The sequence below is a fragment of the Palaemon carinicauda genome, chromosome 11 (assembly GCF_036898095.1).
Source record: "Palaemon carinicauda isolate YSFRI2023 chromosome 11, ASM3689809v2, whole genome shotgun sequence".
Taxonomy (NCBI): Eukaryota; Metazoa; Arthropoda; class Malacostraca; order Decapoda; family Palaemonidae; genus Palaemon; species Palaemon carinicauda.
In genome coordinates this window covers 61,586,559-61,613,403 of record NC_090735.1, presented here as the reverse complement: position 1 = coordinate 61,613,403, position 26,845 = coordinate 61,586,559, and the positions used below count along the sequence as shown (strand labels likewise).

Genomic DNA, 26,845 nt, shown 5'->3' with positions numbered 1-26,845 from the left:
ATGCGACAGATCAGTTGCGTGTCCACCAGCGTTATCCATAAGGAGAAGGATCTTAAATGGCAAGCTCTTCTCTAAGAGATATTTACTGACTTGCGGGATAAAACACTGGTGGAACCAGTTGGAGGTCAGCATCTTCGTAATCCATGCTTTTGGATTATGCATCCAGTACACGGGAAGGAGATTCTTATTCTTATTTTTCAAAGCGCGAGGGTTTTTCAATTTGTAAATAAGCCCCGGCTTTAGCAAAAATCCAGCAGCAATGCCACACATCACGAGGGTAACACGATCTTTGAAAACTTTAAAGCCAGAGGCTTTGGCTTCTTATTTGAACAGGAAAGTTCGCGACGGCATTCTCTTCCAAAACAAGCCGGTCTCATCCATACTAAACACTAGTTCGGGCTTGTATCCACCTTCAGTGATAATGTTCTTAAATGTCTCATTCGCGTAAGTTTCATCAGCGGTAGTGTCAGCGGAAGCAGCCTCGCCATGCAGGGAAACGCTTTTCAGGCCGAAGCGTTTCTGAAACTTTGCGAACCATCCTTTGCTGGCGGAAAAACGTTGTTTCTGAGGCTGGGAATCAGTGGATGTCCCTGCTTGAGGTTCATCTAGTACATCATCTTCGTCTTCTTCAGCATGGTCGCCATCGTCGTCTTGAGGTTCCTTTGCCGCAAAATTCTCATACAAACTCAAAGCCTTGGTTCGGATGGTGTTCGTATCCAAGGCTATGTTCTTCTTCCGGCAGTCGGCAATCCAGACTGCTAAAGCACCTTCCATACGGACGATCGTTTTATTACGAGCGGAAACAACTCGCTTCGCTGACCTGCTAAAGGTGATGGCAGCCGTCTTTCTAATGTTCGCCTCGTCCTTCTTAATGTAGTGAATGGTGGATTCGTTCACTCCAAAATGGCGGACTGCGGCCGCGTAACTTCTGCCTTCTTTCAACATATCGAGAAGTGTCACCTTCTCAGCAATCGTCATCATTTTACGGTGGCATTTAGGCTCACTACCAGCCTTAGTAGAAGCAGAATGCTTGGGAGCCATTGTAGGGGTTAAACAGAAAGTTCAACTTCAAACAGTCACGCACAGCACAGATTAAAGTTACACAGTAACGTAGCAGCATCTACCCGGCGAGAGAGCGGCAAACAAAGTGGCTGCAAGAAGATGCTGCGGATCAGAGAAGCGGTCAAAACACCAATCACAGGCTAGATTACAAAACTTGGGAGCTGATTCGTCATCTATCAGCACTGGAACCAATCACAGTCCGTCTTACATACTACGTAGTAGTTACAAATTCAAATACAAGGTACTATATACAGTATGCTTTACGTACGCTATTTTACGCTTGTTTTGTTGTAGGATATGTACGCTTATTCGAAATGTGATTTTTGCAAGAAAGAATATTATTGGATGCAGTACTACGTACGAATACACACAAAAGATTCATGGAAAATATGCACATCCATTACATTTGTAGTAGTAGCCATCAGCAGCCTTACACCATTCAAATATGACAAAGTCAGACTGCATCTGATTTGCGTTTCATGTTCGATTTAATTTTACTATGTATACTGAATTATCGTATGATCACATTCTCTTTTCGTGTTTTATTTCTTTCTGTACTGAATTATGTGTCATATGTAATGCAATGAACCATCAGTAAGAGCAGATATTACTAATCATTAATGGAATTAACAAAATATTTGGGGTCTTCATATATCGCGGCTATTTTCAAAATTTCCGGAAAATCCACGATATTTGTATATACATGCGTTATGAAAAAAATACGCGATAATCGAACTGCGAAGTAGCGAGGGCTCACCGTAATACATAACCTGGGTTGTCAGGCATAAAAGCTCCGAAACTAAGGTCCTCTTAGTACTCTTTCCCTTAAAAAGTGGGGTGGTGAGTACCCCTATGACATCCCCTCGGAAGGCAGCTAAAAAGGCTGGGCTGGACTTGAAGACCAGTTGTTTCTTACTTGTTAAGAGTTAGAAACTATAAGGCGCAGGTCCCGAAGAGCTTGGACTCACATAGCTCTAAAAGCTTTGTTGTGCCCAAAAGCATGATGTGGCAATAACCCTAAAAGACTTAAGGCCTACGAGACTCGTCGATGGTAGAGAAGGAGGCCGCAAGCGACCGACAATCGTTTACCTCCGCGGCAAAGACCCCAGGGGAAATTGCAACAAGACTATTTGTGGCAGCAGTGAGTAGGAATTTAAAGCAATCACCTAATTCATTCGTCGACAAGCTCCAAAGAGCAAGGACAAGGCATGGACGAAACCAGGTTCCGCCGGAGGAATCCTCCGAAGAGAAAACCCCACAGATAAAGGTAGTCTCTCCTGCAGACGGGATGCGACCAACCTCTGTTGCTGCCATCTGCAATTCTCCCTCCAAGTGGGTAGATTTGACAGTGGCTGGTGGAGGAACTCTCCATTGGAAAGGAAAGTTGCTCAACACCTGGTGGAGGTTAACTCTCTCTCAAAAGGGAAAATTATCCAACACCTAGAGGCAAACCTCTGGGCAGTACTTTCTGCTTCCCGTCAACGAGCTAAGGTTCTGCCTCCTCAAGTTGAACGTCGACGAGTGTTGCCTGTGGAACATAGCCGAAGCTTGTTTCTGGGTTTACTCCTTAGGGTTACCCGACAAGTCACTCAGAGGAGTTCTTGTCAGCCACTGCACATGTTTGCCTGCCGAAGCAGAGCAAAAGTTGGACGAGCAACAGAAGTAGAGGCCAAAGACCTCTTGCTACCTTCCTTGCATGGGGACCCCGTGAGCTCTAAGGAAGCCAGATCTAAAAGAAAGGGACTTTTTATCAAGCTTTAGTCTAGTTGCTTTTAACCGTAAACCAGTTAAAAAGGTTTGGCGGGAGAGAAAGACTACGTTATTACTCTACCAAGCCGAAATAAAAAGTGACGGTTAGTCGCTAGCACTGGTGTAAGCATGAGGGTTAACCTACCCCACTCGCCCGCGCTGACTAGCCATGGGTAGTTATACCCTAAATAACAAAGAAAAAACAAAAGAAAAAAAAATTATTATCGGCTATTTTCAGCTTCACCGAAAGAACGCTCTATAATACCGAAATAATGCTCTCTATTAAAGAGCTGAAAGTTTGTATTTTGCACTGGAACAAAATTTGTTTTTCAAAGCTATAAAAAACTACGTCCTTTATACAGTATACGAGACTCACTCGGGGGAGGAATTCCCTCTGAAAAATTTTATTTTCTTGGTCCTAGAAAGAATTAAGGAGTACTGATTTCAGCAACCTCCTACACAGCAATGCTTATGGGAAATTGAGGCTGTTAAGACCTGCCCCATTACAAGTTCATGGAAAACTTGTATTGAGTCATCTAAAAAATAAACATCTCTAAGAAAGGAAGATGATGTTAAAAGGAGGATGGGGGAGTTACTATCTATCATACTGAATCTGTAAGAATGGATACTCATTTATTAAGCTTTTGAGCATACAGGCGCTCCCCTACTTACGAACATTCGAGTTACGAACAACGGTACATACGAACATGTCTGCGCGTGTGTCGAAAAATGTTCGGAAAGAGATGCTGTAAGTTAGATTTTGTACTGCGCGCCTTTTTCCGAGTAGTGCTTCTTTCCGCCGCTAATACCGACGCTTGGCGCTGTGAGAGCTCACCCAGCATCCACCTTCCTCTGCCCAGTTCGTTGCAGTGCGTAAGTGCGTGAACGTATCTCCAGTGCGCAAAGAACTTTTTTCATTTTTATCATTAAATATCTCGTGCATCCATTATTCAATATGGTTGGTGAAAAGCGAAAGGCTTCTAGTGAGAGTGGTAGTGCAAAGAAGAGACAAGCCATTTCATTTGAAACGAAAGTGGCAATAATAAAGAAGCTTGATACGGGTGAGAAAATGGTGAGCGTTGCACGGGCATACAACTTGAATCGTTCGACCGTCGGTACCATTTATAAACAGAAAGATCGTATAATGGAACATGTGAAAGGTGCAGTGCCGATGCAATCGACGATCATTAGCAAAAAAAGAGGGAAAATCATAGAAGAGATGGAGAAACTTCTCACCAATTGGCTCGAGGATCAGCAGCAGCGGCGTATTCCTCTGAGCCTTATGCTCATTCAGGAGAAGGCCAAATCTATCTTTGCGGATGTCAAGGCTAAGGCTGGGGAAAGCGCTGCCGAAGAAACGTTTTCTGCCAGCCACGGGTGGTATTCCCGTTTCAAGAAGAGGGCTAATCTCCACCATGTGTCCGTGTCCGGAGAGGCAGCATCTGCGGACAAAGAGGCTGCCGAGCGATTCCCCCAAGTGTTGAAGGAGATCATTGAGGAGGGTGGCTATTCGGCTAAGCAGATCTTCAATGTCGACGAAACGGGTCTTTTTTGGAAGAAAATGCCAGAGAAGACCTACATTAGCCGTGAGGAGAAGACGATGCCCGGATATAAAGCGGCTAAAGACCGCCTAACCTTAATGCTTGGGGCGAATGATGAAGGGAGCTACAAGCTGAAGCCGCTGCTAGTTTACCGGGCAGCTAACCCTCGAGCCCTGAAGAACGTGACGAAAAGCTCTCTCCCCGTTATATGGATGTCAAACATGAAGGCATGGGTGACACTCGCTGTATTTGAGGACTGGTTCTTCCACCATTTTATCCCAGAAGTGAAGTTGTATTGCCGGGAAAATGGAATTCCATTCAAGATCCTGCTGGTGCTGGACAATGCCCCTGGCCACCCCCCCCCCCAACTTGGATGATTTTCATCCTGATGTCAAAGTTGTGTACCTGCCGCCAAATACAACTTCACTTCTGCAGCCGATGGACCAGGGCGTTATCGCCAATTTCAAGAAATATTACACCCGACGGACGTACAGGATGGCCTTGAAAGCAGTGGATTCTGACCCCGAGATGACCTTACGGAGCTACTGGAAGTCGTATAACATCTTTAACTGCATAAAAAACATTGATGCATCATTGCGTGAGGTTACCGAGGTCAACCTCAACGCCGTGTGGAGGCCTCTATGCCCTCAGTTCGTCAACGACTTCCGTGGCTTTGATCAGGAGAGCATCAATAAAGAAATTCTCAGCACTCTTGTCGGCCTAAGTGACAAACTCGAGCTTGACCTGCAGGAGGAGGACTTCGAGGAATTGCTTGAGTCCCATGGGGAGAAAATGAGTAACCAAGACCTCATGGAGTTGGAGGCTCAGCAACGTGTCGAGGAGGAGGAGGAGGAAGAAACGACTGTCCCCATGAAGAAATTCGAGACGAAACTCTTGGCCGAGGGGTTTTCGCTCATAGATAAAGCCATCGCACTCTTCGAGCAGCAAGACCCAAATATTGAACGTTGCACAAAGGTTGCAAATCAATTGAATGATGCCATACAGTGCTACCGCATCATTTATGATGAAAAAAAGAAGAAAACTATGCAATCGTCGTTAGATCGCTTCTTTCGGCCAGTTTCTAGTAAATCCTCCAAGGAAGATACTCATCAACCCTCATCTTCTTCTCCTCGACCCTCAACTTCTTCCTACATTGAAGTTACGGAGGAGGAAGTAACTTTTGAAGCCCATTCCAGCGATGACGATGACCCTCTCATGATATAAAATCCTCCTCTGCCGCCTCCTCCTCCTCCATCATCTCCTTAAGCATCGAGTACATCTTCCAAAAGTAAGTTAAACTTCATTTTATTTATCTTATTACGTACATGTACATACTGTGTCTCTCTCTCTCTCTCTCTCTCTCTCTCTCTAACATACGTAGTACAGTACTGTACGTATTCTCTCCATTTTATTAAATGTTTTTTTCAGTACAAACCAATCAGGTTACTTATACAAGCCTTAAACATACTTATATAAACCTTCAATATACTTATATAGGCCTTAAACATAAATTATAATACAAAATATAGCACTGAAGCAACTTACGAACGAATTCAACTTACGAACGATCGTTCGGAACGTAACTCGTTCGTAAGTTGGGGAGCGTCTGTATTGTTTGATCCAGCATGTACTCAGCCTGACAGCTGATCCCAAAGAGAAGGGAAGAAGGAATATAAAAAAAATGAAACCCTTGGCTTTCATCCCTAGATTTATGCCAACCTTATACCTTAGACAACATACTTACCAAAACTATAATCCTCCTCTTTGCCAGAGGAGTCATGCATCATCTTAATTGTGTTCTTGGCATTCTTTCTTGTTGCTGTAAGTACGAACGAAAAGGGTTCAACAATCGTGCCCGAGATGACATATCCTCCTTTGATAATCCCGCAGGGGTCTCATGAGACACAAAAGTCTCTTGTAGTTGCTGCAACCTCACTATCCTAGTGAGTTGAAGATGGGGAGTTTGGGGGAGCCTATAGACCTACCTGCTGAGTCATTCGCAGACTATGCCTGGCTCTCCCTGATCCTAGCTTGGGTGAAGAAGGGACTTGAGTACTGATTATTTGTATATATGGTCATTCTCTAGGGCGGTGTCACTATTCCTTGCCTCTGCCATTTATAAGTAACCTTTAAACCTTTAAAACCTATCTCTGCTACCAAAAAAAAATGACCCAATACCTAGAAAAGCCTTTCTGCTATAGAGAAATGACAGGACCACTGTCTCTATAATTTACCACTCATGGCTGAGCTGATTTACAAGTACATTCCTCCTGCTCTTATAAAAAGGATGAAGGTTTGTATTGGCATTGGAACTAAAAGGAATGAAAAAAAAATATTAAGTTGACAAATACTTACAAATTACTACATTAAAGATACTTTCCAGATGCTTAAATTAAAGTTATAGTACAGTATAAACTGTATCAAAAAAACTAAATGAACATGCTTACCTTTTGTGACTGACTGAGCGTCCAATTGAACCTTTGGGGGCAGAATACCCAGATGAGAATCAGCTGATGAACTCTGGTATAGCCAGTCTTCTACTAGGCAGAGCTGAGGATAGTGACTTACGAGAAGCTTGACTAAAGATGAAAATAGGCCTGTTGATGATATTATTTATAGATAATCAGACCACTTAAACTTTTACAGCTGGTTAGGATTATGTTAAAGATAAAAAATTAGAGCGCTGTAGTTATATACAATGATCAAAACATTATTACCGAAAATTACTGTTGCTATCTTGTTTCCCTAGTCTCTATATAAATCTTTCTACGTATAACAACTATGTCAAATTTGGAAATCATTTGTATTTTTTCTAATTATACAAACCTTGAGCTCTTTACTGTGAATATATATTTTGGCAAAAGCTGAAACTAACCATAAAACTTTTAGTGAGGTATAACCACCCACCACTAGTTAGCAGGGGGGTAGACCAGCCACCTCGCTCACACACTCACAGGTAATATGACATCATTTTTTATAGCTGACAGGACTTGTATGGAGATAGGTGATGGCGGGACAAGTATGTGTAAAGAGCTCAAGGTTTGTATAGTTAGGAAAAATACAAATTATTTCCAAATTTGTCATTTGTTCCCATACCTAACACAAAACATTTTCCTCTTTACAGTAGAGATCTGCCTTTAGGTGGGTGGAAATCCTTAACTAACCAGCTGGTTTTTTATCCTGGATATGAGTGTGCTGCGCCTGAGCTGAACAGACACCCTAACACCTTGTTAACTCGCAAATGTGTGAGAGCTAACTGCCTGTACAATGTGTGATTGTGTGAGAACTAAACATGGCCAGGTATGTATACTTGGAGTTGTACTCTGCTAACTTAACCTAGACATTATTTTACATGGCTGGGGAGTCGGAGTCATAGTCAGAGTCGAGGCCAATTTATGGACTAGAGGAGTCGGAGTCGAGGAGTCGGAGTTGGAGTCGAGGCCAATTTATGGACTAGAGGTGTTGGAGTCGGTATCCTCAAAAATGAAATTTTTGCGCTGGAGAAATATTCTCTTTTGGTATCGTGTCACATTTTTTCAAAGTCGCTCAAAAAACGTTTCATATTACCCGCCGTTTTCTTTAACACCTTCTCGAATAAAGGCAGTCACTGGGAAACACATATAGCTCCTGCCATCTCTCGTCCATAAGCCAAACCAAAACAATAATATTATACATGCGATCAGCTGTTCTCTCCACGCACAAGTCTCAGGACATTAAAGTTTATATCATGATTAACTCTTCATTTAATCACCATTAGCCATTTAAAAGGTAGGAGTTGTTACTGATCCACTTGCACTTGGGTAGAGTGATTTACTTTAAACATTAAGAGAGTTCTTATGATCTTGTCCAACTTATCCCTGAACTCGCTTACCGTGTTACTGTTTACTACATCTGCTATTCGTCTATTCCAAGTATTTGCTATTGTAAAGAAATTGCCACATTGAGAGGTGTATCTTTTCAATTCCAGTTTATATCCGTTACCTCTGGACTAATTTGTGCTAAGCATGAATAGATTGTTGTAATCTACATTTGTTATTCCTTTGAGATTTTGAATGACTCTATTGACTGTCCCCTTAGTTGTCGAGTTTGTAGATAAAATAAGTTCAAACTTTCCATCCTCCGTCTATATCCAAACTGCCTTAGTGTTGGAACTAGTTTGGTGGCCCTAGCTTATACTGCTTCTATTCTATCTATATCCTTCTGAATACTTGGAGCCCAGAATTGGACTCCGTATTCTAGATGTTGTCTTACTAGTGATGTGTACAGCTGTAGTACAGTGTCTTTGTTTTCCTATTTAAATTGTCTCTTTATGTAACCTGTTAGTTTTTGTGCTTTCTTTTCAGCTTTTATGCTTTGTTTGGTGAACTTCAAATCCTTGCTGATAATAATACCGAGATCTTCCTTCTGGTCCACACTTTCTATTTCATTACCTAGCAGTGAGTAATCTGATTGTGGGTTACTATAACCTATGTGCATGACTGCATTTCCCACAGTTGAAAGGCATTTGCCATTTCCTGGACCATTCTCCTAGCTTCATTAAGGCTTCTACATCTTCTGAGTTCGCAGCATTTATGCCTAATTTAGTATCGTCAGCAAATCGGGAGATAAGAAATAGCAATGAGCCAAGAACGGATCTTTGAGGTACTCCGCTTGTATCAGCTGCCCACTCTTGAAGCTTTTCCATTGATTACAACTCTCTGTTTTCTGTTTGTTAGCCAATCTTCAATCCATTCAGCTGGCTTGTCAGTAGTGCCTAGTACTTTAATTTTGACCATTAATTTTTTATGAGGAACTTTCTCAAAAGCCTTTTGAAAGTCTAGGTATATGATGTCTATTGCCATGCTTTTGTCATATATGCTAAAAATATTGTGGAAAATTTTCAAAAGATTTGTCACACATGATCTCTTTTGTCAAAATCCATGTTGGCTGTCTATGAGAGAGAGAGAGAGAGAGAGAGAGAGAGAGAGAGAGAGAGAGAGAGAGAGAGAGAGAGAGAGAGAGAGAGAGAGAGAGAGAGAGAGAGAGAATGTGTGTGTGCTACATTGGATCCTTCTCTCTGGTTATGGTTCATTTTTCCTTAGCTTACACATACTGAATACTGTGGTCTGGACTATTCTTTACATATTCTCCTTTGTCCTCATATACAGTACCTGACGACGCTGAGAGTACTAAACAATTCTTCTTCACCCAAGGGGTTACTGCACTAATTGTTTGGTGGCCACTTTTCCCTGGTAAGTCTTGAAGACACTCTATAGCTATGGTAAGCAGCTCTTCTAGGACACTCCAAAATCAGACCATTATGCTCTAGTCTTGGGTAGTGCCATAGCCTCTGTACCATGGTCTTCCACTGTCTTGGGTTAAAGTTCTCTTGCTTGAGGGTACACTCGGGCACACAATTCTATCTTCTTTCTCTTCCTGTTGTCTTATTAAAGTTTTTATAATTTATATAGGAGATATTTTTTTCAATGTTGTTACTGTTCTTAAAATATTTTATTTTTCCTTGTTTCCTTTCCTCACTGGGCTATTTTCTTTGTTATAGCCTACTGCTTTTCCAACTAAGGTTGTAACTTAGCAAGTAATAATAATAATAATAATAATAATGAACAGGAAAGGGAGAGTGCAACCAGATGACCTGTTTTGCTTGCTAGCAAGCTTCACTTGCTCTAAAGGAGGGTGCGTATGCGTCAAGGAAGAATCGTGAACGGGTGCAATCTCACCAACAACGGAGGTAGCGCGAATAAGTACAGGAAGGTGCGTCACCGAAGTGGCACACACTGATGAGTGCGACTGTTGATCCATAGTATGGCAAGTAGAACGTTAGCGAGCAACCGTAGTGGTGTGTGTAATCAAGGTGGCACACACCCGTGGGTATTCTAGTGCTGCCAAGGCAGAGCATGTGTTGAAAACTCGCTGTGTGTTCGCAAGCAAGTGACTGAGATTACGTGCAGACCTTCATCAGCAAAAGGAGCTTGCCCGGCCACCTCGCCAAAACTCAGTGGTTGGATGCGCAACATTGCGTAAAACTCTCTCGCGTGACTAGGGTCTGTGTACCCATGATCCTAAGTAATGTGGGAGAAAGCACTCTTTGTCATTACTCCATTATTATCATTATCATTAATTGCTAACCTACAACCCCAGGTGGAAAAACAGGAGGCTATAAGCTCAAGGGCTCCAACAGGGAAAATAGCCCAGTGAGGAAAGGAAATAAACTACAGTACAAGAGATGTTTAAGAATAGTAACATTAAAATGAATATTTCATATACAGTATAAATATAAAAACTTCAAAATAACATGAGGAAGACAAAATATGATAAAATAGTGTACCCTCAAGCAAGAGAAATCTACCTCAAGACAGTGGAAGACAATGGTACAGAGGCTATGGCACTACCCAAGATTAGAGCACAATGCTCTGATTTTGGAGTGTCCTTCCCCTATAAGAGTTACTTCCCATAGCTAAAGTCTCTCTTCTACCATTCCCTAGAGGAAAGTAGCCACTGAGCTATTACAGTGCAGCAATTAACCACTTGAGAAAAGAGGAATTGTTTGGTAATCTCAGTGTTGTTAAGAGTATGAGGATAGAGAAGAATGTGGATAAAATAGGCCAGACTATTTGGTGTATGTGTAGGCTAAGTAAAAATGAGCAATAACTAGAGAGAGGGATCCAATGTAGTCCTTTCTGGCCAGTCAAAGGACTCAATACCTCTCTCGCGGTAGTCTCTTAATGGGTGGCTGGTGCTCTGGCCTACCTTCGGCCAGCAGGAGGATGGTGAGTATCCTTGAGCACTCCTACAGGAGGAGGCGCTCACCCAAATGGTGGTGAGCAAGGCTGAGCTGAAATACCTAACTACGCACTGGCTCGCAGCAGGTTCTTCATTGTGAGTGAAAAACCTGAGGGGCAGGTCCCGAAGGTCTTGGATCTGGCCTCACAAAATGCGGGGCGTTTTGTATAATGGCAAGGAGCAGGGACTGTAAACAGTCTTCGTACTCCATTGTCATCTTGCTCCAAAGAGCTGGAACGAGGCACGGTCGAATCCAGCATTCATTTCCCAAAGCTCAGACGAAGAGGGGCTTGATGACGAATGAGAAGGGTGCTCATCACCATCACCAGGTGGCGAAGCTCAGTGCTTAATACCCTGCAAGCCCTCAGCACTCTAAGCAAGCGCAGTCTGGGGGTGCACTGTGTAATCTGGGAGCTGAGAACACTGACCTATGTCAGCTTCTGGGTTCATTTCAAAAGGATCTCCCAACTGGTAAACCCAATGGGTACTATTCTGCAACTGTTCTCGTTCGTATGCTGAAGCACTGCAAACAAAGCGTGGAAGAGAAGTGGGGATTGCCGCAGGTAAGGGCACAAGAAGCTCTGGTGGGTCAACCCCTGCAGTCTCAAGGCCTATGACTGTAGTCAAGCCCTGGAGAGGCAAATGTGCTGTGTCCCCAGCTGTAGAACCTCCAAAAGCCATTCCTTAGGTTGGGGTCACACATCTGCAACTAAGCTTTGTGATTCCTTTTTATCCAAGAAATGGCAGAAAGTCTAGCTATTGATGGAGATTGTTTTGCTGTTTTATGTCTTGGACCTAGGTGATTGTTGGAGGGAGTGTGTTATAGAGTCTAACGTGAGTCCCCGCCTACTGCGTTCAACACGGTTATTAAGCCCGCGAATAATTTTGACTAGTGCGAATTCTTATGAGATTTATTGCAAGGACTTTAGTATACCACTTGATGACCACTCGACTTGGCAATGAGTGCACAACGAGCGTTTCCGGATATTTTGTAATGTACTTAAGTGTCTGAATGCCTAAAGAAATAAAAACAGATGCCTAAATTCTTTTTAATTATTCAAATTGTTCATTCATACTAATCTTCTAAGTTCTTTTAATTAAACGTGACAATTTTGATCACGTTCTTATTTACATGGAATTCACATTTTATTTATTCATGTCTTTTTTATCCACTTCATTCACAGAGATGCTTTTTATATATTCATAATTATTTCTATTTAAAATGATTTAACATTTTATTTATTTATGTTTGTTTTCTTTATTGACTTCATTCGTAGTGATCATTTAACATCTTTACATTCATTTAAAATGTTTATTTTCTATCTAAGTCATTAATAATGATTTAACAACATTATATTCATTTATTGAGCATTATTCTTCTTGTGGTGATGGCGATGTAGTAGAGTGAGCCGCAATCTGTGGCAGAGCACCTCTCGGTCACTGCTTTTAGGTGAGTGGGATATGTTACGTGGTCCAAATGCTGTGTTGCCATGTTGCATACTCCATAGACTCACTAGATACTACGAGTTCATCATACATATCTATGATTGTTGCAAAGGAACCGTTGCCAAGTTGTGGTTAGGTACAGTTCATTTTGGGCTTTGCTGCAAAATTTCGCAGCATGGCAGCGCCTGGGCCAACTGAGTGTAAGGCCTTGCATGGGGGCGCGACAGGTCAAGCAACCTTCCCGAGGTATTCTGCATATATTGAAGGCTGATTCGTTGTAGAATGGCAATAATGAAAAATACGGCCATTTTCTAAAATCATAGCTAGTTGCAGATGTGTGAGCCCAGCCTTAGAGGGGAACCCAGGATCCCCAAGGAAGGCCAAAGCTGATGTCTTTCTCAGCTAACGGTGTCACTTTGCTAGAGAAAGTGGTGGAATCCTTAGAACCTAGGGGTTGTAAAGGGGTCTTACTCGACCATCCCCAAGGAGAATGATTGAGCAGAGTCAACAGGGATGGAATGAGGCATTAGATTAAGAAGTTGGAACTTCTTTGCCTTTGAGGAAGACCCTGAACGAGAAAAATCCCATTTTGGACTTCCTCCATTGCCTACTAAACTGTACCCACTAGGAGGATGACCACGCCCGACATTTGTTACAAGGAAACACCTGTGAGCACGAATGGCCCCTGCAAGCAGGACAAAGGGCGTGAGGATCTATCTCCATGGCTGACATGAAGGTGGTGCAAGGGTGACCTTCCATGCTAGGACAAATCCGTGCCGTGGAAACCTCAAGATATAAACACTTCTGAAAAGAAAAAGATTCAAAGAAATGAAGGCAGTTTGTATAAATTCCTATAATAGGATTAACGGAAGAGAGAGAGATGGCACATCTGCTCTCTGCCGAGCCAAAATAAAAATGATATTTTAATTATAAAATAAATTTTTGAATATACTTACCCGGTGAATATATAATAGCTGAGCCTCCGGCGGCTCAACAGAAAAACACAAAAACTCGCGAGCGATCGCTATGAAGGTTGCGGGTGTGCCCACTAGCGCCAACTATCGGCCAGATACCGCATATACATGTAAACAGACCCAATTCTTCTCATCCCACTGGGTCTCTATCGGGGAGGAAGGGGGGGCCTTTAATTTATATATTCACCGGGTATATTCAAAAATTTATTTTATAATTAAAATATCATTTTTAAATATTCAACTTAGCCGGTGAATATATAATAGCTGATTCACACCCATGGTGGTGGGTAGAGACCAGAGTTAATTAAGTTTACAGCGTATATGCTTAGAGTTTTTGACAGTTATATCATAACAAAACCCAAATAAATATAGGTACCTGGTAAGGAAGTTGACTTAGACGATTACTCTGCCTTGTTAGTCTGTCTTCCTCACGAAGCGATCCTCTTAGGATGCTGAAAGACTCCCAGGAGCTGAAGTATCAAGGGCTGCAACCCATACAACAGGACCTCATCAAACCCCTAATCTGGGCGCTCTCAAGAAATGACATTTGACCACCCGCCAAATCAAAAAAGGATGCGAAAGGCTTCTTAGCCTTCCGTACAACCCAATTAAAAAACATTTCAAGAGCAGATCAAAAGGATATTGGAATTAAGGGAATGTAGTGGTAGAACCCTTACCCACTACTGCACTCGCTGTAACGAATGGACCCTGTGTGTAGCAGTCCTCGTAAAGAGTCTGGACATCTTTTAAGTAAAATGACGCGAATACCGACTTGCTTCTCCAAACGGTCGCGTCCATAATACTTTGCAGAGATCTATTTTGCTTAAAGGCCACGGAAGTTGCTATAGCTCTTACTTCGTGCGTCTTAACCTTAAGCAAGCATCGGTCTTTTTCATTCAAGTGAGAATGAGCCTCTCGTATTAAAAATCTGATAAAATATGACAAATGAGAATGAGCCTCTCGTATTAAAAATCTGATAAAATATGACAAAGCATTCTTTGACATAGGCAATGATGGTTTCTTAACTGAGCACCATAATGCCTCAGATCCACCTCGTAAGGACTTATTACGAGCTAAGTAGAACTTAAGAGCTCTAACTGGACACAGCACTCTTTCAAGTTCGTTGCCTACGATCTCTGACAGGCAAGGTATATCAAATGACTTAGGCCAAGGACGAGAAGGCAGTTCATTTTTTGGCCAGGAAACCAAGTTGAAGTGAACATGTGGCTTTTTCTGTAGAAAAGCCGATGTTCTTACTGAAGGCATGAATTTCACTGACCCTTTTAGCCGAAGCCAAGCACACTAGGAAAAGCGTCTTGAGGGTGAGATCCATCAGGGAGGCTGAATGTAATGGCTCAAACCTGTCTGACATGAGGAACCTTAGGACCACGTCTAAGTTCCATCCAGGAGTTGCCAAACGACGTTCCTTAGAGGTCTCGAAAGACTTAAGGAGATCTTGGAGATCTTTATTGTTGGAAAGATCTAAGCCTCTATGACGAAAGACCGAAGCCAACATGCTCCTGTAGCCCTTAATCGTGGGAGCTGAGAGGGAGCGAACATTTCTCAGATGGAAAAGAAAAACTCCGATTTGGGCTACAGAGGTACTGGAAGAGGACACAGATGCTGGCTTACACCAGTCTCGAAAGACTTCCCACTTCGACTGGTATACTCTGATGGTAGAAGCTCTCCTAGCTCTCGCAATCGCACTGGCTGCCTCCTTCGAAAAGCCTCGAGCTCTTGAGAGTCTCTCGATAGTCTGAAGGCAGTCAGACGAAGCGCGGGGAGGCTTTGATGAACATTCTTTACGTGGGGCTGACGTAAGAGATCTACCCTTAGAGGAAGACTTCTTGGAATGTCTACCAGCCATTGAAGTACCTCGGTGAACCACTCTCTCGCGGGCCAGAGGGTAGCAACCAACGTCAACCTTGTCCCTTCGTGAGAGGCGAACTTCTGCAGTACCTTGTTGACTATCTTGAATGGTGGGAATGCATATAAGTCCAGATGAGACCAATCCAGTAGAAACGCGTCTATGTGGATTGCTTCTGGATCTAGGACTGGTGAGCAATAGATTGGTAACCTTTTGGTCAACAAGGTGGCAAAGAGGTCTATGGTGGGTTGACCCCAAGTAGCCCAAAGACTCTTGCCCACGTCCTTGTGGAGGGTCCATTCCGTGGGTATCACCTGACCCCTCCGACTGAGACAGTCTGCCAAGACGTTCAAGTCCCCCTGGATGAATCTCGTCAACAGGGAGATGCCTCGATTTCTTGACCATATGAGAAGGTCCCTTGCGATCTCGTACAGCGTGAGGGAGTGTGTGCCTCCTTGCTTGGAGATGTACGCCAAAGCTGTAGTATTGTCTGAGTTGACCTCTACCACTTTGTTTCGAAGAAAGCTTTCGAATTTCATCAAGGCCAAGTGGACTGCTAATACAGTAGGGTCCCGAATTATGCGAGAATTTGGTCGATTAATGACCTCGTGTAAATGGAAAATCGCGAATTTCGAAACACACAACTAACAGAAATAATTCCATTGCGGCCATGGCAACCAGCAATTTGCCTATTCAAATGTGTTTACTACCCATTTCCAATACTTTCTTTGTACTATACTGTATTTCTTTATAATATCAAATTGTTCTTGTAAATAAATAAAACATTTAATATACTTTAAAGTTCTAATAACTTGAAAAATGGTTAAAATTACAACCAGGATAGGTGTAAACACCATATATTTCCTGTTATAACACAACCCAAAATACAGACAAATTTTAATGTTTGTCATATCTATTGTATAATACAACTGGTGAATAGCAAAACCATCACTCTATAGACTAGCTTGTTGTATGATTGAAAATCCAGAATTATCAAAATAAAGGCGATTTTATATCATGCGTTTCCTAAACACGCTAAAAAGCACAATAGAAAACGACAACCAATGTTTTGTTTACGTTTATCTCTGATCACAACGAAGAAACAGACGCATTTATACATCTGTGTTTTTGAATTGACAGCAATTTTACCAAGTATAGATTATATGTTGAATTTGTTATTACCAATGTTCTAATTATTTTTTATTAGAACTTTCAAATAAATGAAATGAATGCCATTTATGAAATGTTTTTCTTTATGATGCCGCCTGAAACGGAAACCTTCCATTTGTTTACGCTCCATCTTCGATCATAAACAAACGAATGCATTAAACACACATGATCTAAGTCATAACTAATGATATTACAAACATTTAGTAAACATTATGTTATTACAAATATTTTACTTACCGTATCCATATAAATTCCTAAATTCGTAGCAAAGCTGGAAATTTTTTTTTCCTTATGTGTTTAATCCACAATAGCAAACTGCCGCTAATGACAGAGTGATAACTTACGATAATTCTAAACTGTTACGAAAGATAATTGTCCTTTCCATATCCAAAATACTTTTCCTAACTTCAGTTATAAGTCAACTTGTACCCACCTCAATTATGGATCCATATGCAAAAAAGGTAAAAGAAGAAAGTACTAGGCCTATTTTTAAAGTCACCGAACAATTAGGTTACCGCTATAACGTTCGATGTGTGAGAGAGAGAGAGAGAGAGAGAGAGAGAGAGAGAGAGAGAGAGAGAGAGAGAGAGAGAGAGAGAGAGAGAGAGAGAGAGAGAGAGAGAGAGAGAGAGAGAGAGAGAGAGAGATGGTTTTAAAGTACTAAACAATAAATATGATAGGTTATAACACATTGGTGTTTATGTAATATTAACTGTATAGATGGTTTGAATAAGTTAAGAAATGGTGTAAACAATTCTTTGTTATTGTATTCGCGCGGAAGCTAGACATCAGCTGATGTGATCACAGCCAAAAGTAAAACAAAAATAAGTTAGCAATACTCGATTTTTAAAACACACCCGAAATTTAACAACATAAGTACATGTTTTATTATAGCGCAATTGACATTTAAAGAGTAAAAATTTTCTGGAATAGAATGGTGTTTCCTAAAAAATAGTGGTTTGCGGACGAAATCGGTTACCGTATTTTAAGCTATGATTGAAATGGATGTATACACGGTATAATTTTTTCGTTTTGTATTTAATTGACACTTCAAGAAAACCGATTTTGGTTTCTTCATCTATTTGTAAGTATTGTATAACGAGAGAGAGAGAGAGAGAGAGAGAGAGAGAGAGAGAGAGAGAGATATTATGACGCAGAAGGTTACAGACCTAGAACAGGGGAGGATGAAGGTGGGGGGAGTGATGAGATAGGCTGGGTGGACTCGCAGGGGAGACGGTAGGAGACGGGGGAAGGGGGGATTTGGTTGCCAGTGGCTAAAAATAGATTCTGAAAGACGGTAAAGGGAAAAACGAATCCCATCGAATAAACAGAATAAGGAAAGGGAATAAGATCCAGAGGAATAATAGATATAATGGAATGAAAATGACTAGATGGTGTTAGTTGTGATAAGAATAATTTAGATATTTGAAATAAGAGTGTCTGAGGAGGTATAGAAGGAATTCGTGATAAATATAGAGGAATATCAAAGGATACAGTTAGTTTGCATTAAAGGGTTTGTTATCGTTTATCGGCAGTGAATAGCCTAAACTTCGGTAACGAGTCGTCAATATTTTGTCATATTTTAAACAGTATACATTTGATTTGCAAACATTGGTTTTGTAGAGTAGACGGTAAAATAAAATCTAAGAGAGAGAGAGAGAGAGAGAGAGAGAGAGAGAGAGAGAGAGAGAGAGAGATTTCTGCCATCAAATCTCTCTCTCTCTCTCTCTCTCTCTCTCTCTCTCTCTAGATTTTATTTTACCGTCTACTCTACAAAACCAATGTTTGCAAATCAAATGTATACTGTTTAAAATATGACAAAATATTGACGACTCGTTACCGAAGTTTAGGCTATTCACTGCCGATAAACGAACCCAGTCTACTCGTGAAAACCTTGAACGCCCAGAGGGAAAAATAAGGCTTTTAAATATACTGTACTAAACAAAAATAATGCTTTAATATACCATCATTAACACTACCATTACAATTATCGTAAGGTTGGAGAAAGATAAAGATTGCCGAGAACGTAACCACATTTCTGTTTACATTTTGTCAGCTGGACTCGCACAGTTAACAGTTGATTTCATTGTTGATGTGGAATTTTATCCTTAAATAGGCTATTCATTATGAAATTATGTTAATGAAATGTAATGTTGATATTGTTTTGTAACATTTATTATAAATCACCGTATTTAGGGCTATCAATATACTTAAAAAGACAATAGATTTGATACATTTTGTAGTGCTTGACTCGCGAACTTTGAACAGCCTCGCAGATACAGAAAATTTATTTTTGAAAAATAGCGATCGCGGAAAAGGGGAATCGTGTAATTCGAACACGCTTAATTCGGGACCCTACTGTAGCTCCTTGCCGTTGATGTGCATGCTCTTCTGACTTGAGGTCCACAGACCCGAGCATTCCCGACCGTCCAGGGTCGCACCCCAACCCGACGCGTCTGAGAACAACACGTGGTTTGGGTTCTTGACTGCTAGGGATAGTCCCCCTCTCAGACTGATATTGCTGTCCCACCATTTCAGGCATGCCTTTACTGGTTCGGAGACTGGGAATGATACCGTCTCTAACGTCTTGTCCTTGTTCCAGTGAGAGGCTAGATGGAACTGGAGAGGCCGAAGGTGTAGTCTCCCTAGCGAGACAAACTGCTCCAGGGATGAGAGAGTCCCTACGAGACTGTTCCAACTCCTGACTGAACAAACGTTCTCTTTTCAGCATTAGTTGGAATTTGAGCAGGGCTTGTTCTATTCGGGGTGGCAGACGGAAAAGCCCGAAAAACTGGACTGCGAATCTCCATCCCCAAATATAGAATAATCTGAGATGGGATCAGTTGGGACTTTTCTAGGTTGACCAAAAGTCCCAACTCCCTGGCCAGACTCAACGTCCAATGTAGATCCTGCAGACAGCGAAGACTGGACGATGCTCTGAGAAGCCAGTCGTCCAAGTACAGGGAGGCTCGGATTCCCGATAGATGGAGGAATTTTGCCACATTCCTCATGAGCCTCGTAAACACGAGAGGAGCAGGACTGAGGCCAAAGCACAGGGCTCGAAACTGGTACCCCCACATTCCTGTAAACAAACCTCAGAAACGGTTGGGAATCCGTGTGTATAGGAATGTGGAAGTATGCATCCTGAAGGTCGAGAGAGACCATCCAGTCGCCTTCCATTAATGCTGTCAAGACAGCCTGGTAGACTTCATCGTGAAGTTTGTCTTGACAATGAACACATTGAGCGCACTTGCCTCTTACGTACTCCTGCAGTGAACGTGGCTGCCAGATCATTGGAGCCATCCCTGATAGACTTGTTCCTGCAGAGAACGTGGCTGTCAGATTATTGGAGCCATCCCTGATATGTTATTTTTATTAATAAAATAAATTTTTGAATATACTTACCCGGTGATTATATAAGCTGCAGCTCTGCTGCCCGACAGAAAAACTCTACGTTCAAAATACGCCAGCGATCGCTATGCAGGTAGGGGGTGTACATCAACAGCGCCATCTGTCGAGCAGGTACTCAGTACTCAATGTAAACACAGAACCAATTTTCTCCTCGGTCCACTGGGTCTCTATTGGGGAGGAAGGGAGGGTCCTTTAATATATAATCACCGGGTAAGTATATTCAAAAATTTATTTTATTAATAAAAATAACATTTTTCAATATTAAACTTAGCCAGTGATTATATAAGCTGATTCACACCCAGGGGGGTGGGTAGAGACCAGCATTACTTGTTTACATTATTATGAGCTAAGTATTTTGTATTTCATTTTAGCAGTTATTCAAAATAACAAACATAAAATAAATAAGTACCTGGTAAGGAAGTCGACTTGAACAATTACTCTGCCTTTTTAAGTACGTCTTCCTTACGGAGCCTCGCGATCCTCTTAGGATGCTGAGCGACCCCTAGGATCTGAAGTATCAAGGGTTGCAACCCATACAACAGGACCTCATCAAAACCTCTAATCTAGGCGCTTCTCAAGAAATGACTTTGACCACCCGCCAAATCAAGTAGGATGCGAAAGGCTTCTTAGCCTTCCGGACAACCCAAAAACAATAATAAAACATTTCAAGAGAAAGATTAAAAAGGTTATGGAATTAGGGAATTGTAGTGGTTGAGCCCTCACCCACTACTGCACTCGTTGCTACGAATGGTCCCAGAGTGTAGCAGTTCTCGTAAAGAGACTGGACATTCTTAAGATAAAAAGACGCGAACACTGACTTGCTTTTCCAATAGGTTGCGTCGATTATACTTTGCAGAGATCTATTTTGTTTAAAGGCCACGGAAGTTGCGACAGCTCTACTTCGTGTGTCCTTACATTCAGCAAAGCTTGGTCTTCCTCATTCAGATGGGAATGAGCTTCTCGTATTAACAGTCTGATAAAATAGGATAAAGCATTCTTTGACATAGGCAAAGATGGTTTCTTAACTGAACACCATAAAGCTTCAGACGGGCCTCGTAAAGGTTTAGTTCGTTTTAAATAGAACTTAAGAGCTCTTACAGGACATAAGACTCTTTCTAGTTCATTTCCAACCATACGATAAGTTTGGAATATCGAACGATATTGGCCAAGGCCGAGAAGGCAGCTCATTTTTGGCTAGAAAACCAAGTTGTAGAACATGTAGCCGTTTCGGATGAGAATCTGATGTTCTTGCTGAAGGCATGAATCTCACTGACTCTTTTAGCTGTGGCTAAGCATACCAGGAAAAGAGTCTTTAAGGTGAGATCTTTCAGGGAGGCTGATTGTAGCGTTTCGAACCTGTCTGACATAAGGAATCTTAGTACCACGTCTAAATTCCAACCAGGTGTAACCAAACGACGCTCCTTCGTGGTCTCAAAAGACTTGAGGAGGTCCTGTAGATCTTTATGTTGGAAAGATCTAAGCCTCTGTGATGGAAGACTGATGCCAACATGCTTCTGTAACCCTTGATAGTGGGAGCTGAAAGAGATCGTTCTTTCCTCAGATATAAGAGGAAGTCAGCTATTTGAGTTACAGGGGTACTGGTCGAGGATACGGATACTGACTTGCACCAGCTTCGGAAGATTTCCCACTTCGATTGGTAGACTCTAAGGGTGGATGTGCTCCTTGCTCTAGCAATCGCTCTGGCTGCCTCCTTCGAAAAGTCTCTAGCTCTCGAGAGTCTTTCGATAGTCTGAAGGCAGTCAGACGAAGAGCGTGGAGGCCTTGGTGTACCTTCTTTACGCGTGGCTGATGTAGAAGGTCCACCCTTAGGGGAAGTGTTCTGGGAACGTCTACTAGCCATCGAAGTACCTCGGTGAACCATTCTCTCGCGGGCCAGAGGGAAGCAACTAGCGTCAACCTTGTCCCTTCGTGAGCGGCGAACTTCTGCAGTACAGTGATACCTCGGTAGTCGAACGACTCTATACTCGAACAATTCGGAGTTCGACCAAAATTTTCGAGAAATTTTTGCTGCGGTGCTCGACCAAAAATTCGGTACTCGACCAGCCGAACACGTGACGACCGCATGGGCTTTGTGATGATCGCGCCATCTCGGCCACTCTCGCTTGTTCGGGAAGCATCAGTTCTCTCGAGAGCGTCACTCAGACAACGCGCGATCAGCATTCGTTGTGATTTAGTGATTTTCAGTGCTTTTAATTGCTTTTTTAGCTTTCATAATGAGTCCCAAGAAAGTAATGAGTGTTAAGGGGAAGGAGAAGAGGAAAACAGTGCGAACAACGATCGAGTTGAAGAAGGAAATTATAGCGAAATATGAGAATGGTGTACGAGTGTCCGATTTAGCGGTAGAATACGGAATGGCGAAGTCGACCATTTCTACGTTTTTAAAGCATAAAGAAATGATTAAGAAGGCGAATGTTGCAACGGGAGTTACGGCGGTAACTAAGCAAAGGCCACAAGTGATTGAGGAGATGGAAAAGTTGCTTTTAATATTTATTAAAGAAAAACAGTTGGCCGGGGAAAGTGTTAGTGAAGCGTTCATTTGTGAAAAAGCGTTGCATATCTATGAAGAATTAGTGAAGAAAAGTCCGAGTACCAGTGAAAGTGATTCATTTACATTTAAAGCGAGCAGGGGTTGGTTTGAAAAGTTTCGTAATAGAACAGGTATTCATCGTGTTACTAGGCATGGGGAGGCAGCTAGTTCGGATCAAATTGCAGCCGATAAAATACGTGGGGGAATTCGATCGGTACATAAATGAACAAAATTTGATCGCACAACAAGTCTTTAATTGTGATGAGACTGGGTTATTTTGGAAGAAAATGCCAGCCAATACGTACATTACCAAGGACGAGACGAAGATGCCAGGTCACAAGCCAATGAAAGATAGGCTAACATTGTTGCTGTGTGCAAATGCAAGTGGCGATTGCAAGATCAAACCCTTGTTAGTGTACCACTCGGACAACCCCCGGGTGTTCAAACGAAATAATATTTGTAAAAGTGCACTACCAGTTATGTGGCGCTCGAACACTAAATCTTGGGTCACAAGACAATTCTTTACTGAGTGGATAAACGAAGTGTTTGCCCCCCAGGTTAAGGCTTACCTCATTGAAAAGAGCTTGCCAATGAAATGTCTTCTGGTTATGGACAATGCTCCTGCACATCCTCCAGGTCTCGAGGATGACTTGAAAGAAGAATACAGCTTTATCAAAATCAAATTCTTGCCCCCCAATACTACTCCCATACTCCAGCCCATGGACCAACAGGTCATTTCAAACTTCAAAAAACTCTATACCAAGGCCCTTTTCAGAAAGTGTTTTGAAGTGACCAGTGACACGAAGTTGACCCTAAAGGAATTCTGGAAGGAACACTTCAGCATCCTCAACTCTGTTACATGATTGACCAAGCTTGGCGAGGTGTGACCTATAGGACATTGAACGCTGCCTGGCGTAAGCTGTGGCCATCATGTGTCACAGAGAGGGAGTTTGAAGGTTTCCAACCAGAGGCGGGTCCAAGCACTGCTACCCCTGTAATTTCTGATGACACTGATGTCGTTGAGGAAATTGTTGTCATGGGCAGGAGTTTGGGGCTTGAGGTCGACAAGGATGATATTGATGAGCTTGTAGAAAGCCATTCTACCGAGTTGACTGTGGAGGAATTGTTGCACCTGCAACAACAACAGCAGCAGGATCTGATTGTGGAGCAGGAATCTTCAGAAGAGGATGAGGTAAGGGAGGATGTTCCAAGTTCTCTCATCAATGAAATTTGTTCCAAGTGGGCAGATGTGCAGGCTTTTGCTGAAAAATACCACCCAGAAATTGCAGTAGCAAACCGGGCAGTGCATATGTTTAATGATAGTGTCATGTATCATTTTCGAAGAATACTGCAGAGGAGGAAGAAACAATTAACAATAGACCAGTTTTTCACAAAAGAAAAGAAAGCTGCTACATCAAAGCCTGTTTCTCCTCCAAAGAAGAGACAAAGAAGAGAAGAAACCCCTGAAATAGATCTGCCCACCCTTTCATTGGAGAGAGAAACAACTCCTGAAGGAGAACTACCCCGCCACATCATGGAAGGGGACTCTCCTTCCAAGCAGTAACCTCCCCCTTCCATCCTCTCCACATCCATCCCTGTAATGCCATCGAACCGCTGCTCAAAGGTATGTTCACTACAGTACAGAAAATGGTTTAAAATTGTTTTATTTTAGTACAGTAAATGGTTTAAAATTGTTTTATAGGATTTTCTGACCAATTTCATACACATTTAGATAATTATTGTTGTTTAGGTACACGTTTTATTAATATTTTGGGCCTGTTCGAGTGCTTGGGAACGGAATAGAATATATACCATTATTTCTTATGGGGAAAAAAAATTCGGTACTCGAACAAATCGGAGGTCGAACACGGATCTCGAACGGATTATGGTCGAGTACCGAGGTATCACTGTACCTTGTTGACAATCTTGAACGGAGGGAATGCATATAGATCTAGATGTGACCAATCTAGTAGAAAGGCATCTATATGAACTGCTGCTGGGTCCGGGATTGGTGAGCAAAATATTGGGAGCCTCTTGGTCATCGAGGTTGCGAAGAGATCTATGGTTGGCTGGCCCCAGGTGGCCCAAAGTCTCTTGCATACATCCTTGTGGAGGGTCCATTCTGTTGGAATTATTTGTCCCTTCCGACTGAGACAATCTGCCATGACATTCAAGTTGCCTTGGATGAACCTCGTTACTAGTGATATGTCTAGACCTTTTGACCAGGTGAGGAGGTCCCTTGCGATCTCGTACAACGTCAGAGAGTAGGTCCCTCCTTGCTTGGAGATGTACGCCAAAGCCGTGGTGTTGTCCGAGTTCACCTCCACCACTTTGCCTTGAAGGAGAGACCTGAAGCTTTTCCAGGTCAGACATACTGCCAGAAGCTCCTTGCAGTTGAAATGCATTGTCCTTTGACTCGAGTTCCATAATCCCGAGCATTCCCGACCGTCTAATGTCGCACCCCAGCCTACGTCCGATGCGTCCGAGAAGAGAACGTGGTTGGGAGTCTGAACAGTTAGGGGAAGACCCTCTCTAAGGTTGATATAGTCCTTTCACCAAGTCAGACAAGACTTTATCTTTCCGGAAACCGGGATCGAGACCGCTTCTAGCGTCTTGTCCTTTTTCCAGTGAAAAGCTAGATGGTATAGAAGAGGACGGAGGTGTAGTCTTCCTAGTGACACAAATTGATCCACGTATGACAGTGTCCCTACCAGACTCATCCACAGCCTGACTGAGCAGCGTTCCTTCTTCAGCATCTTCTGGATGGATAGCAGGGCTGGGGGCTGATCGTCTTGTTCAGCAACGTCCTCATCAGAGGGTTCCTCATCCGAAACTGATGAGGAAACGGCAAAGGAGTGGGCAACGTCTGACTCGCTGAATCCGGTCGCACTGGTGGATGCGTGACGGAGCCGGACGCAAAATCATGGAACTGCTGCACAGTCTGTGAACTGTCAACAACCATGGGTGCGCGAGGAAGTACAGCGTCAACCCGAAACTGTCTAGACCGTCTGGGTTGTGCAGTCAACACCCTACCGGGTTGCTGAGGTTGACGCACTGAGTCACAACAAGTCACCTCTGCTGGTTGTTGAACGTCCTGAACGTCAACAACCACCTCCGAGCGTCGCTTAACGTCAACGTGCGACTGGCAACCCACACTGGGTCGCATCGGTGGAGGAACCACCTCAACTGGCAGACGCGAGTAGGTTACCTCAGCGTCAACAGGGCGCACAACCGACCGGTTGGAAGGTTGTTGGCCAGAAGGAGGAACCACCTCAACTGGCAGACGCGAGTAGGTTACTCTCAGCGTCAACAGGGCGCACAACCGACCGGTTGGAAGGTTGTTGGCCAGAAGGAGGAACCACCTCAACTGGCAGACGCGAGTAGGTTACCTCAGCGTCAACAGGGCGCACAACCGACCGGTTGGAAGGTTGTTGGCCAGAAGGTTCTTCTCCGCATTTAAGTCCTCTATCAAAGACGCAAGCTTGGACTGCATGGCTTGCAGCAAAGCCCATTTAGGGTCTACGGGAGCAGGGTGTGGCAACAGACGGGGTTAGCGACTGAGGCGGAACCGTTTACCATCCCTGAAAGCCTTGTTATGTGTGACATAATAGTACAGCAAAACTTCAAAGGCTTGACAAAAGCTGATAAGTTGTCCTGTAAACAACTTGGAGCGTCTCCTGGCTAGGCGCCAGGGCGAGTCTACCAGAATTGAGAAGTCTATCTGGGCATAGGCATGAACTCCCAAGCCGAGAACTTCTCTCGTGTCATATCAGACTCTCGCTCTATAAGCCAGTTTAAAAGAAGGGAAATCAAAGGCTGAGTCCCTAAAAACTCCTCCTGTTGCAAAAACCAGTCGCCTAGCCAACGTAACGCTCTCTAGGAGAGCGAGAGAGCACTAGCTTAAAAACAACGGCTTCGAAGTAGCTAGGCCTAGTGTAAGTTCTGACGTTTAGGCGAACGAGGAGCAGCAGTTACAAGATCCGGACAAAGATCCTTAAAAAAAATCATCATGATTTAATTAAAGTCCATAGGAGGCTAAGCAGCTTAAGGCTCCTCTCCATCTGACAGAGTCCTCAAGGGAATATCAGTAGGAGGGAGAACAGCAACTTCCTCATCCACAGGAACCTTGTCCGATAAAAGCTAGGTTACCTCAGTGAGTCTCTCACTGGTGCATAAGTAGCAGACCAGAAGGCAACGTCATGTAACTGCTTGACAGTCTGTGAACTGTCAACAACTGAACTGTCAACCACAACAGGTGTGTGAGGACGTACAGTGTCCACTCGAGACTGCTTTGACT

At 42.9% G+C, this 26,845-nt stretch overlaps 1 protein-coding gene across 2 annotated transcripts in view; it reads right to left on the bottom strand.

Moving 5' to 3' along the window:
• IntS2 (integrator complex subunit 2) overlaps window positions 1–26,845 on the bottom strand; it is a 213,099-nt gene that overhangs the window by 68,454 nt on the left and 117,800 nt on the right. For both annotated transcript variants that reach the window (XM_068383054.1, XM_068383055.1), the window contains exon 13: window positions 6,800–6,949. In XM_068383054.1, coding sequence (XP_068239155.1) covers window positions 6,800–6,949 — 150 coding nt within the window. The remainder of the gene's footprint in view (window positions 1–6,799; window positions 6,950–26,845) is intronic.